The 13815-nt window shown below is 39.9% G+C and overlaps 1 protein-coding gene across 2 annotated transcripts in view; it reads left to right on the forward strand.

The window, feature by feature from the left end:
* dock4a (dedicator of cytokinesis 4a) overlaps nucleotides 1–13815 on the forward strand; it is a 99221-nt gene that overhangs the window by 38741 nt on the left and 46665 nt on the right. For both annotated transcript variants that reach the window (XM_072664322.1, XM_072664323.1), the window contains 7 exons: nucleotides 2649–2781; nucleotides 4330–4418; nucleotides 6887–7012; nucleotides 8987–9111; nucleotides 10770–10932; nucleotides 12132–12238; nucleotides 12329–12485. In XM_072664322.1, the coding sequence (XP_072520423.1) occupies nucleotides 2649–2781; nucleotides 4330–4418; nucleotides 6887–7012; nucleotides 8987–9111; nucleotides 10770–10932; nucleotides 12132–12238; nucleotides 12329–12485 (900 nt within the window). The remainder of the gene's footprint in view (nucleotides 1–2648; nucleotides 2782–4329; nucleotides 4419–6886; nucleotides 7013–8986; nucleotides 9112–10769; nucleotides 10933–12131; nucleotides 12239–12328; nucleotides 12486–13815) is intronic.

Consider the following 13815-nt stretch of genomic DNA (forward strand, 5'->3'; position numbering starts at 1 on the left):
CCAGGAGTCGTAAAATAAATTACAAAAGATAATAAATGTGACTTCTTCCAGGCGCTGTAGGCAGATGTTCCTGCCACTTTGAGCAGTTTGTGCTGTTGAGATTTTAAGAAAAACAGTGAAAATGTGTAAAGCTGTGTGGATAAAGGCATTTTAATATAGGTATAAATGGCAAATAGTGTGGCCTGTTACATTAATGTCTAATATATTCTAAATCAATGAAATAATAATAATGTTATGCTTACAAAAGTATTGAATATTTTCTTAAGCATTTTCTTGATTTATTTTTGTGGATCCAGGAGCGTCTAGATTTTTTTCACAGTACAGAAGTGTGTGAAATAAAAATAAAATATACAAAAGATGACTAGATGCATAGAACAGCATATGTACTACCTGATAATGCTAATAGAAGTGAGGGAGATGTATTTTGCCACTGACATGTAATTATCCTTGTATCTCCATTTTCACTTTTTGACATAGAAATGTTCTAATTAGAAAATAATAAATAATTTTTTTTGCCATTCATTTCCATTTCCAACATTAAGAAGTTTTTTTTAAGTTGTTATTGTAGAGATATCTTCTGTCTCTAAAATGGTAACTTTACAGCAAAAAACAAAAAAAAACCTTCTTCATTTTCAATTAAAGTGAAAAAATAACATTTGTTCCAAATTTGGGTCATTTCTATTGGTCCGTTCATTGCGAAACTTGAACACAGTGTAAAGAAGAATCAGAATCAGAAATACTTTGATTGATCCCAGAAGGGAAATTGCAGTTGTTACAGTTGCGATCGTTTGCGTAAGAAGAAACACTCTATAAAATAAAATCTAAAACAAAAAGAGAAAGAATGAAAAATGTACATGTTTATAAATTATATAAATATAATAAAGTGGCAAAGTGGCAGTAACTATGATCATAAATCTAGAACATGCTGTATAAAGCAGTTCAAATATTGCACATCTGAAATGATTGCACATATGAACAGTATAAAATAGAGATACATGGTTTTTGTGTATTCTAAGAGCTTTGCCTGTCAATGACCAATCAAAATGGCCACACATCCCCAGACCTGAAACAGTACTACCAGCAAGTCTGCCATGCTAATAACAACTGTCTGTCTGCGGTGGCTAAAATGGACCCCTGAGTAGCCCAACAATCCATATAGCTACTGTTGATAATTCATAACTCTAAATTGCCTTATGTTGCGCTACAAGACATTCTATGATATTTCAGGCTTTATTTCCTACAGAATCAAGTCAAATATGTTCTTTTTTTCTCCCTGATATCAAACTCAGGTCCCTCATCCCCCCCCTATGAAACCCTGGGTATTGGATCGTTGCCATCTCTACCGAACATAGCATATGCAGTTCAAGATGAACAGTTTTGATAAGCATTCCAGTGGCTGTCAAGGTGTATAATGGCAGGTTCAATGAAGTAGCACTACGTAGGCAAAATGATAAGCCACTTCAAGTAAAGTGTGACCGGAACACTGTCGTTCTCTGTTTTAGTGTGTGTAGCTAGTGTGTATGCATGGCCTGCTTCGATTGGTGACCTCATCCAGTAGTGTGGTTGTCCATGTGGTGATCATTGCATGTTGTTTATGTCATCTCACTGTGGACTGGTAAGTGCTTGTGGAGTAGTGGTGCGTACACTCACCGTTCACTTTAATACAAATACATACCTTGTACCTCCACTCACTGGCCTCTTTATTGGAAACACCTACCTTCGAGCTGCACTGTGTAGGTGTAACAGTGGCAGACTGTCGCCCATCCGTCGCAATTTTGCCACAGTTTAACAACAGTTTAACAGCCCTCCTCGTGTCCATTATTCGTTGGTCAGTTTCTGACCACAGAACTGCTGTTAATCCCATATGATTGGGGGGTTGGGAGGGTGAGGGCTTTCAGCATAGCAGCGATTACTTGAAAATGATGAATAAAGGGGCAAAAGTCTTGTTTTCGGTATTTTGGTATTGTTGTCCGGCAATGTTAAATAGTGCTGTAGCAGCTTTCTGGCTCGGAGTGGCAAAGACAGAGACGCTGTCCTCCCCCTTACAGTCAGTGGAGCATTAAGTAATTCAAGTAAGAGCCTAAGTAATTGTCTCTCTGCCTTCCACCCTCCTCCCCTCCTTAATTTGCACCATTTTGTCACAAAACCATTCAACCAATCTTTGTGGACCAAGAAACTGACCATTGATAAGGAGCTCGAGGAGAGCTTTCACAACCTGAGCATCAGCTCACGGGCTGCAGTCGCTAACTGTTCAGCTGCATGGTGGAGCGCCAGGGCAGGGCTGTATAAGCCGCTGGTGAGTGAGAATGTGGCTGTTTGTGTTGAAGCTTTCTACATTTTGTGTCCGAGTCTATTTTTTAGCATTCAATGTTCTGTCAGAAACCCAGCATAAGGCTGCCAGCTCATAGCAACTGGAAGCGCACTCACTTTCTAGACTAGAGCACAAGCCGTGACACAGCCTGTCACAAGCTGTTAACGCTCATGTAACGGCGAGCACCATGCCGAGCTGGGGGCAGCGTTGGGCTTTAGGACAGAACTGTGGCGACCGTGCTGTGTATGTGACACTGGAGCCCGGTTCAAGTCCAGGCGGTGTTTCTGTGGTTTGTGTGGTTGTGCTATGGTGAATCTGGATGGTGTGTGTTTGTCAGGGCGGATGGTCGCGGGTGAGAAGAAAAGTGTGTCAAACACTCAGTACAGACGTCCCTTTGGCTGCACTGTGATCAGTGTGTCTGATCTGCTGACCACCGACTGCAAGGATGACCACCTGCTCAAGGTTTACTCGTGAGTATAAAGTATTAAATGATAGATTTGACAAATCACATTTCCAGGTTTCCTCCTGCCCCAAAAGTAGTTGACCAGCCAGAACACAAGTAGCGTCCGAGGTTTGGAATGGAGCTATGAGGGAAATCTAGCAAATAATTATGGAAGAGTATTCCTCATCAATTATTATTGTACAAACTTGATGCCTAGATTATAATTCTCCTGCCTGAGATCATGCTGATAAGGAAAAGGAATCTATAGCCTATCGACACTGTGTTATCTACAGAGGCCAGTACATAACCAAAACAGCTTAATTTTTTTGGTCAAATCATTAATGACTTGCTTCAAGGGAAATCAGTGAATAGTAGCTAAAATACTAACTCACATCTAAAACACACTGATCATATGGTTCAGGGGTCACAGGTTTGAATCCATGACACTTTGCCATCAGCAACCAGAATCCAAGAGAGCACAATTGGCCATATGTTCTCTGGGTGAGTAGGTGGCGCTGTCTCTCCTCATCACTTTTTAAAAGCAGTGTTTGCTGGCGCAGGCATCTTTTAGCTGGTGTTGCGGAGCTCTGAACCTCAATGCTTTTCTCCAAGCATGCCGGCTGCCTGGCGATGTTCAGGCTTTGCATATATTGGAGAAGACGTGTTAAGTCCTCAGCCTCCAGGTGTCCAGGGGTTAATTGGCAGAACCAAATAAATCCAACAAAATTCATTTAAAAAAGGAAAAACAGACCGATCTTGCCTTACTGTTGTGTTTTTACACATGACCTCAATAAAAGCAATTCAGAATCCGAATGTTAATGAGCTAATGCATATTAATAGGCATTGCTTAGTGCCTGTTTTAGTGTTAAACATATTTACTGCAAAACTGAGCTACAGAATCTAATAAAAGAAACAAGTTCTCTTTGATAAAACTGAATTGATGAATTTAGTTCTTTGTTTAAATCAGGACAGAGCAGAAATTGTATCTCTCCTCAGTCTGTAGCTGATTTGTTTACCAGACTGACTAATTCATGTAACGCCAAGTCATTTAATACTCAAAGTGTAACAAGTATCAAAGTGCTCTTAAATTCATCACAAATGAAGTGATGCTCAATAGATATTCAGTATAGTCTTTTAAGCAGTTGATTAGCTGAGTGAGTGCACGTGTAAAATGCATTTAACTGCATGCATGAAAACACTGCATACAAGATCTCATTCATACAGTATTTTTTTGTGCAGTGGTGTGGTGTGGTGTTATAAATTGCTAATGACAAATGAGGGAAAAGCATGTTAGTGCCACACATTATGCAGATGGTCAGACATGCCAGCAATATTAAATTACAGCAATATTTGTTCTTAACATCACAGTCGATACAGTATGTGGAGGCTCTGCTGTTATTTACAGTTTAAATATTTAGTTTGGTCTGGGTGACCTCTCTCAGCTCCATCATTCTCAAATTCTCCATCTCATATGCAAGCTGAAGTTATGAGCTATGTCTTGTAATTGTACTGTACTTACATGTGATAGTGTGTTACTTGTTTGTATGTGTGTGTGATGGTCTTCTCTTTTTTGCAGGTGCAACACTGAAAGTGAATGGTCTCAAATACACGACAACATCATCCGCAAAGTCAGCTCCAGATACAGCCAGATCGGCTCCAGCACAGGTCGGTGCTCTACGGCTCAAACCTTTTCATCTCCACGGTGCCTCACCTTTGGGCTTGTGGTCCTGTAGCCAGGAGAACTGTGGCCAACGTAAACGGATAAAGTGTCAAAATGAAGCCATCTGGAAAGCTTGCCTTTAATCACGCTATTCAGAGTTTTGCAAATGGAGCAGAATTCCTCTCTTCTTTCCTCCTACGATATAAATAGCAGAGCTTCTTACAGACCACTGCCCAGCTTGCTCGCAAAGACGGGTTCCAGGCTGCAGAACACAGGTCTCGCTGCTTCAAAGCAGCACTTTTATTCAGGGTTTTTTGTACATTTGGCTAACATATTATCTATGAAATTCAGTGGTGAACTATCAGACTGTCAGAGCTAGGTCTATAGTTAACCCCTTAGACCCTGTATGTAAGGCCACGCTTCATAGGCCCTAAAACTGAACCCTGTGCGACTCCAAATATCTGCTAAACCAAACAGTTATCAGATCATTCACAGTATAGTTTCTGCATCTGAATTTATAACTGAATAAGAAGCCTAGGAATTAGGAGGTAAAGGCCAGAAATGCCAAATGCTACAGAGATAATATCTACCACAGCCTATATTGAAATTTGTAGAGTATTGTTAGGAATTGGTTGGGTGCATTCAGGTAGACACTTCCACTCTTCCACAATACACTACAGGGATTAAGGGATTAAGCCTAGTCCTGAAGTACACAGCATTTTGTGATTGCAGATTTCCCCTTGAAAAAATAATCACAGTACACTATAAGTATAAGACAAGATACAATACAACAGTACAACAGATTATTCTATTAAGTGCAAAAACTGGACCGTAACACTGGGTTGGCTGGGTTGCTCTCTGTGGTTCCTAAATGCTTCCACTGTTCTGGTTGCAGCGGTGGCTCCAATTACAGAACCACGCTGAATGTGTGTAAAGGCAGACTGCATGACTAGGGGCTTAATTTACACACCTGTGGCAATGGGACTGAGGGATACACTTGCATTCCAATGCTTTTGTCCAGATAGTGTAATATAATATTAATATATACATATACAATATTAATATAAACCATACAAGACGGTCCTCTGCACATTAATAATGGTCGAAGAGGAAATGGTTGTATTGGAAAGGGCCCACTCAGTGTGGGAAGGAGGAGGGCTGTTTTCTTTTCGGCTTAGTCTTCCAGAGCCTTCTAATTCTGCATCGACTGATTAATGAGCAATTCACTCGCCCATAATTCAATTATGTTAAATGGAGCTTTTCTAACCGTCATCCATTAAATGCTAATTATTAGTCATGTGTGCATTAGCTGTCAATACAGGCTAGAAGCAACTATCGAGCGGTTTACTGTGAGCGCAGAGTATGGCCAATCTTTTGTGCTTTATCTCTCTCCTCTGAGACAATTGTAATGGGAGTCGCCATGGCTGCCATCCTGCTAACATAAACCTTTTATCATTCTGACAAAGTTCAGAGGTCTGGTTATTGACCTCTCTCGCCGAAGTTAAAAAGCCATTTGTAAGACATGCTAGCTAAATGTAGTTTGCCCTTTTGAGGCGCTGTGATTGTATCCCTCCTTCTCCCATCAATTTACAGAAAAACACACACACACACAACTAAGGTCACTGTCTATAACTGTGTTTTGTGGAGAAGGTCAAGTAGTAGCTTATATAACAGTTTCTCACCGGTCATCTGACTAATGTTGGAGATATGAATGGATTTCTGTTGGCGAGTGGCCATGTGTGGGCCGGCCGTTCTGTGTGTTATGAAATAAAAAGGGCCATAATTAGGCTTTGTGCCGGGAGGCAGAGATTCAGCAGCACACAGAGATGGATGGAAACGTGGAACGTGAACCTACACTGTAAAAACAATAAAGATATGAGAATGGGTTCTATGGACGCTGCAGAAGATCCACATTTGGTTCCCTAAAGAAGCTTCCAGTGGATTGTTCTTTAAAGAGAAGCACGAGTGTAAGCATGTGAAACAGCCACACCTGACCTAACACTGAACTTTCTGCAGCTTGTACTTTTACCAAGCACCTTGTTGAACAGTGAATTTGCACTAGATCAGTTGCTCTATGGTCACCACGTCAGTTAGTAGTAGAAAGACCTTAGCCTGGGGCTAAGCAGTTAAAACTGCTTTCTCTGGAGTGATGGAGCTCCATCCAACATTGCGACCTTATGTCACTAATGCTACAGTGGCTGAATGCATTCAGATCCTCACAGCAGTGTTGTAACATCTACTGTAAAGCTTCCCCAAATGAGTAAAGGGGGAAACACCAACGTCTAAAATCACTGCCCTTCAATTTCAGAGAAGTAGTGAGTAATTTAGGAATAATATTAATGTAATTACAATGTAAACTTTTGGACATGATGTGTGTCACTTGCTGAACGCTTCAGATGCTTTCGAACAGAACACTTTATGGTATTTGAGATATTTGGAGTTGTTATAGCTGTGTTTGTGCTGCGTCCTGCAGGACTTGCTGTTTCACTGCAGCTGCTGCATGGGAACCTGGAGCAGATTCAGAAGGACTACATGCGCCTCTTCACTCGCAACGTCTCCATCACCCGCAGACTGGGCTTCTCGGATATAATCATGCCAGGTGAGAGAAAGAAAAGTGACCAAAATAGCCAATAACCATTAAAGAACATCTATCCCATCCTATACTGCCTCATTTTCTCCTTTTTATCCTATCCCTTTCTGTCATATCCTGTCGGATTGTATCATATTCATATTGTAGCCCATCAGCCTGTCTTCTATTCCATCATATCTCATCCAATCTTGCTAACCTGTTCTATCCTGTCATGTCCCAGTCCATGTTATCCTATCGAATCACTTCCTATTCAATCCCATCTTATGTAACCCCATTATATCCTATCCAATCCTATCACATCCAGTCCCGTCTGTTCTGTTCCATTATATCACATAAAATATGTCCTGTCCTATATTATTCTGACCCATTTCTTTCAAATCTACCATATCCTATCCTGTCCTATACTGTCCTGCCCTGTTCTATCATGTCCTGCCCTGTCCTATCATGTCCTGTCCTATTTTATGTTTTCCTTATCTAAGCCTATTCCATTCTATCCCATCCTATCCCGTCCTATCCCACCCTGTCCACTCATATCTTATCCTGTCCTGTCCTGTCCTGTCCTACCCCATCCTATTCCACCCTGTCCAGTCCAGTGATATCTTATCCTGTCCTATCCTGTCCTGTCCTGTCCTGTCCTGTCCTGTCCTGCCCTGCCCTGCCCTGTCCTGTCTTGCCCTGTCCTGCCCTGTCCTGCCCTGTCTTATATTATTCTTTCCCATCTCATGTAAATCTACTATATCCTGTCCTATATTTTTTGTCTATGCCTATTCCATTCTATCCCATCCTATCCCACCCTGTCCTGTCCTGGAAGCACCACATCTTCGCAGACTTACTGTATGTCAGATGTGAAGCACTTTATCAGAATATTTGCTCTTTGATGAGGTTTAATGGGATACGAAATCATAAAGCTAGTCAAGTGGAATACATAAGGGAACTGCAATAGCACACTTTGTATCACTGTAATCTCAAGTGACTAAACTGCTATTATTAACTGTTATTATTGTCAGAAATTATATATGTGCATAATTGATTACACTGTTATGTAATTTATTACACACACATTTGATTTACATTCTAAATGAGCAAGTTAAGGTATGATCACCAGTAGAATGGGTTTTGGGCCTCCAAGGGTTAACAGTGATGCAACATCAGCATTCAAAATGAGCTCTGAAACAATGACTCCATGTTCAGTGTGTGATGTAACCCCAGCGTATCGCTCTCTGTGGAACTCTTGTGTTTATGTAATGTAATGAAGTATTGATTGCTCACAGTGTCGTAGCCTGCACAGTTTGTTCGTCTTCAAATGCAGACACTCAGGGGAGCCTTATCTGTTTATTAGAGGCCATTTATCAACCTTCTCATGAGCCTCTCATACAGAATTGATAAAAGGCAGCTGAACGTTGTCATTAAAGCATTTGTAATGTGTATTTATTCCACATGATACTGTGCTGAGGTGCATCTATTAATGGGTAGTTCTGTCTATCTGTCTGGCCTCCCGCAATGTGCATGTGTGTGTGTTTGGCTTTCACACTCTCACACTCTCAGACTCAAGGGGGGACATGCCTCGGCTTGTGTCAACAAAGTAATTACTGTTGATTTATAGTGTTTTTATTACCTCCGATGGTCTGTAGCATTTGAAGGCAAAAGCCAAGCTTAGAAATGGCGTCAGAGGCTGAGACACTTTATTGGGGTCAGAGGTGCCAAATGAATGTTGCATTTTCAATGTACTTATGAGGATAGCGTCATAAAGTGCTCAAGTGCTGGATTTTTTAAAGAACTATAAGCAATGTTAAATAGCATATAGCTATAAATAAATTAAAATATAGCTTATAAAATACAGCATATTTTACATTGTACATCGATCCATGATATTATATTAACTATATAAAAATAAATGATGAGTAATCTATCAGACATCTTTGCAAACTGTCCATAGTATTGTCTGCAGTTCAGTTACAGCAATGTTGTGGATATTCACTGCAGGGGAGGTGAGAAATGACCTGTATGTCACCCTGGAGAGAGGCGAGTTTGAGAAAGGTGGGAAGAGCGTGGCGAGGAATGTGGAGGTCACTGTATATCTGCTGGGAGCAGACGGCCAAGTTCTGAAGGTAAAGCCAGCTACACAGCCATAAGACTATGAAGTCTATCATTCTAACTACACTAAATGTCCAAATGTTTGTAGACACCCCTTCTAGTGAATGCATTCGTCTACTTTAAGTTGTACCATCGCTGCTCAGATGTGAAAATGCATTACTGCCAATAGAATAGGACTCTCTGACTCTCTTGAGCAGATTAGCGTGAACCTTAGGCACTTAAAAGTACCTAAGGTACTTTTAGGATGAGTTGGGGAGTTTGGTATGAGGTGAGATGGTAATTATCCCACATTCAATGGAGTGAGCAGGTGTCCAAGTACTTTTGTCCAAATAGTGTATACTTTGTAGGTAATGTGTGTTCTTTTAGAATAAAATAAAGCACTGTACAAACGTATGAGACACCTAACCACTGTTTAAACCCTTTGTCTGGGCAATAAGTCTGTAGATGTTTGCTTAAAACAACAGTATATAGCATTAGAGTAAATGCAAACCAATCAATGCAAACATATTAATGCAGTAAAATTTTATTATAGTTTTCAAACATGTTGTTGATCCAGTTTGAGGAGCACATGTTTGGTACCAGATTTCATGTTCCTAGTAGAATTACATAGCAGTGCTCAGATCCACCAGCAGCTCACTTGGTTTAGTGCTATAAGGAATTGATTATTCAAATCAGGTGTTGTTGGATGACAGCTGTAATTAATTCTGGGCTTAAATGAATAGTTTGGTGAAAATTAAGTGAACATGATTGATCACTTACCCCAGATGCACTTGATCAGCCAAGACAGGCTTGATATCTGAAGTTTGCTTTCTTCATTAAAGAAAGATGATGCTAAGTTAACCTTGCTAACAAGCACTGGATTTAGATTGTCACCAGTTTTATCTCTGTTAACACACACTCCAAAACCATCTGGATCTTAATTTTCTGTGCAGACAAATTCACACAGTTTAGGACACTGTATGATTTACTTTAGTCTATAAAACCAGTTGTAGATGGATGTTGGCTCAGCTTTTTTGAGTAAGTCAGTCCAGGCCAATTTACCCAACCTCTGCTTTACTGGTTTATGTAGCTTTTCAGTAGATTTTTAAAGCCAATAAGATTTAAGTAAAATAATTCCCAAGATGAAAAGATCGGTGACTGTCCCAGTCCAGAGGCTTAGCAACATTATCTTAGCATCTCCTGTTCTGCAGAAGCACACGTCAAATATTAAACATGTCTAAAATTTGAGTTTGATTTCTCACTGAAATATTATATTAAGGGTTTCAGATGGTTGGGTTTGAAATTAGGTTTATTATGTTGGAATACATAAATTTTTTTTATGTAAAGTTACCACCTTCCTAAGACTCTGTATGGGTGTTTCTTAAATTAGGAGCACATTTGTCTGTCTGAACTTGAAACTTTGGGTTGTCTATGTTAAAAAGTTATGGATTGTGATTGCTATAATGATGTGTCGGTTGTGTAAGAACTATTATTGTAATAACCCAGCTGTCAAAGAAGTACATTAAATATGTGTAAATAAAGCAAAAACTGACTGAATTTCTAAATTTTATGATATAATATAAATAAAATGATATATGATATAAATATAAATCATCAAATTTCTGTGAAGAATCATCAATACCCACATCTCACCATATTACTTTCTCTCTTTCTGTATCGCTTTCTCTCTCAGGGCCTGGTGTGTCCGGGTTCAGGTGAGCCGGGGGCGGATGAGTTTCACTCGTTTGTCCTGTATCACAGTAACAGCCCACGCTGGTCAGAGCAAATTAAACTGACCGTTCCTCCGGAGCTCTTCAGGGCCACACACCTGCGCTTCGAGTTCAGACACTGCTCCAGTAAGAACACAAACATCCCACAATCAGAACACCCTGTACACACGGCCATTAATTAACAGACGTGCCACATCGAGCCGCAGTCCCACAGCACTCTGAGGAAAGTCTGTGGAGATTGGTCAGAGTGTGTGATCTCCTGTGATTCATCAGGACACTCACAGAGTATTCACTGGGAACATCCCGGACAGCCGGAACTGCAATTTTTCTGCATTGCTGAGCCGTGCTGTTTTTAATTAGGAATTGGATTACTCATTTGGAGACAGTTCTACTGAATGGATTTCATTAGGCAGGTTTGCATTCAGCTGTTGAATTGCGTTCAGGTGACTGACTGAATGTAGCAAATAGGTGATGTGAAGATGGCTGTGTTTCCATCAGTTCTGCTCAAGAGAATGAAACTTCCTACGTCACAAAACTCTGAAACACTTCATGCGGCTTCACAGAGAAATCTTATTATATACATGTATTATTATATACATATACATAAGATTATTATATACATTTATATTATCATTTTATATTAAGAATTGTCTATCATATTTTATTTGATCAACATTTTATTGAATGTCAAAAGTCAAAAGTTCCCACATTTTTCTGTTCTCAATTTGTCAACAATAAATAAAAAAAACATTATTTTATATTAATTTAATTATTATAAAACATTTGCTGACGTTTATAATTTATTATAAAACATTTGCTGATGTTTTCGAGGCTCAGAAATCAAAATAGTTAATCTAGGTAGTTCATCTAGTTTTATTCGGGCCATACACCAAAGCACAGCTCGTTATGGGTGTAAATTGGGTGTATATTAGCTCAGACCTGCAGAGTACACCTGATTGGTTGGATCATATTGAGGTCAAATCACGTTCTCACTACCATCAAACTGCTACACAGTTCATTTGGGACCAGGCCGAGACCACCTCCTCTCAAGGACCTCGGTGCAGTTGGTTCAGCCTGTATCCGAGTACGATTACTGTATTTACGTCTTACCAAACGAAAACCAACCAGAATCCGATTTAACTCAAAATACGTCAGTGTGGCCCACCTTCTAATTCTATATTTAGGTAAATACGATGATGTATTATGCATTAAAGGGTTACATTGCTTTTGCCATATGTGATGCTCATATTATTTTACTATAGTGATGTAAGCAGCACTTTCTGCGCTTAGGGTAGAAATGAGTTATTTGGTCTGTGGTCTTACAGCGAAGGAGAAAGGGGAGAAGAAGTTGTTTGGTTACTCCTTCGTTCCGCTGATGCAAGAAGACGGTAGAACTCTGCCTGACGGGACCCACGAGATCATCGTCCACAAGGTACTGGAAGGCTGTCTTTGTTTGTGAGTCCATGTGTACATATGTAAGCATGCTTGGGGGTATTCACTCCTTTCCTCCTTCTCCTGTCAGTGTGAAGAAACCGCAAACCTGCAGGACTCCTCTCGCTACCTCAAGCTTCCCTTCTCAAAAGCCAACCTGCAGCCTGGCAACAACCAGACCATGAAAAACAGCAAAGAGTCCTTCTGGATCCTCTCACTGCTCTGCTCCACCAAGCTCACCCAGAACGGTACAGCACTGCTCCGTCCTCCACATAGAGTCCGTATCGGTCGAATCAAAGCGATAGTCCTGCGAAAAAAGATTATCCTTACCCGAATGTAATCACCCAGCCAAGACATGTTTGGTGTCTTGAGTGTTTTGCACTGGAGCTGTGAGGCTAATGCAGCTGAAGTGATAGAAGCTTATGTTCACTAATTAGCACTGTGCTCTGCTTTTCTCAAGGGCTCGGCATTGGCTACCGTCTGGTGCTCCTCATAAAAACCTCTCACTTTTTAGCCAGTACGAGTGCAAAGCCTCTATCCTGAGTGGCCATGTACCGTTAATGTCCAGTTGAATGTTCACACATTTACAGATATTCTCCACCTATAACAAACAGCCTATATTGATGGATACACTGTAAGCCCAGATAAGTTCACCTAGCCTAAAAAAGTTGAGGCTACCTGTTGCCTTCAGTAAATTAAGTTAAGCTTTGTTAAACAAATGCTAGAAAAAAATAGAAGTTGAGCGTACGTACGTTACTAACCATTGAAGGTCAGAACAACTCAAATACATACAATTAGTGAACATAAGCTTCTATCACTTCAGCTGCATTAGCCTCACAGCTCCAGAGTAACACATTAATGCTTAATGCTGAATTTAATCTTTTGAGTAAACCTAAGCCAAAATCTCAACTGAAAGCTTGTGATCCAGAATTTCTGTAGTATTTGAGTTATGCTAACTTTCATTATTTCAGTAAGAAGTGCAGTTAGGTTTTACAGAGCATGTTAAAATATGGTGTTTCAGCAGCTGGCTGCTATTACTAATTTAACTATATGATGAGTTTTTGATCCATTTTTGTCAATAACATTATATCATACAGTGCCACGATCATACAGTACCACAGAAGTCTAATTCAAATTATTTACAATTTCTGTTACATTGCTAATTGGTGGTGTGTAGACTTCCATAACTTTTCAGCTACATTAGCATTCCACATTCCACAAATTCCACTGTTTTTATGTTTTAAATTTTCACTTCTTTGCCGTCATGCAAAAATCTTGTATCTGCTTTTTTGACACAATTTGAATCTGACAGTTGTTTGTTACATGATGAATGGACCAATAGAAATGCTCCAAAATGACTTAAAATAAAATCTTTAAAGTTAAAGGTCCCATTTAAAGTTAGGAGATTCTTTCCTGTATATTTGCAATTTTGGATATACAAGGTTTTGGCATGACAACGACAATATGAAATCACTGAGGCACAGAACAGAACTCCAGAACGAAAGTAAGCCTTAAAACTCTTCAGTGTATGAAGTTGTAGCTCATCTTAATTAAGCATAGTTCCACTAGTTCCTCACT

Source organism: Salminus brasiliensis, chromosome 19 (genome assembly GCF_030463535.1).
Source record: "Salminus brasiliensis chromosome 19, fSalBra1.hap2, whole genome shotgun sequence".
Lineage (NCBI taxonomy): Eukaryota > Metazoa > Chordata > Actinopteri > Characiformes > Bryconidae > Salminus > Salminus brasiliensis.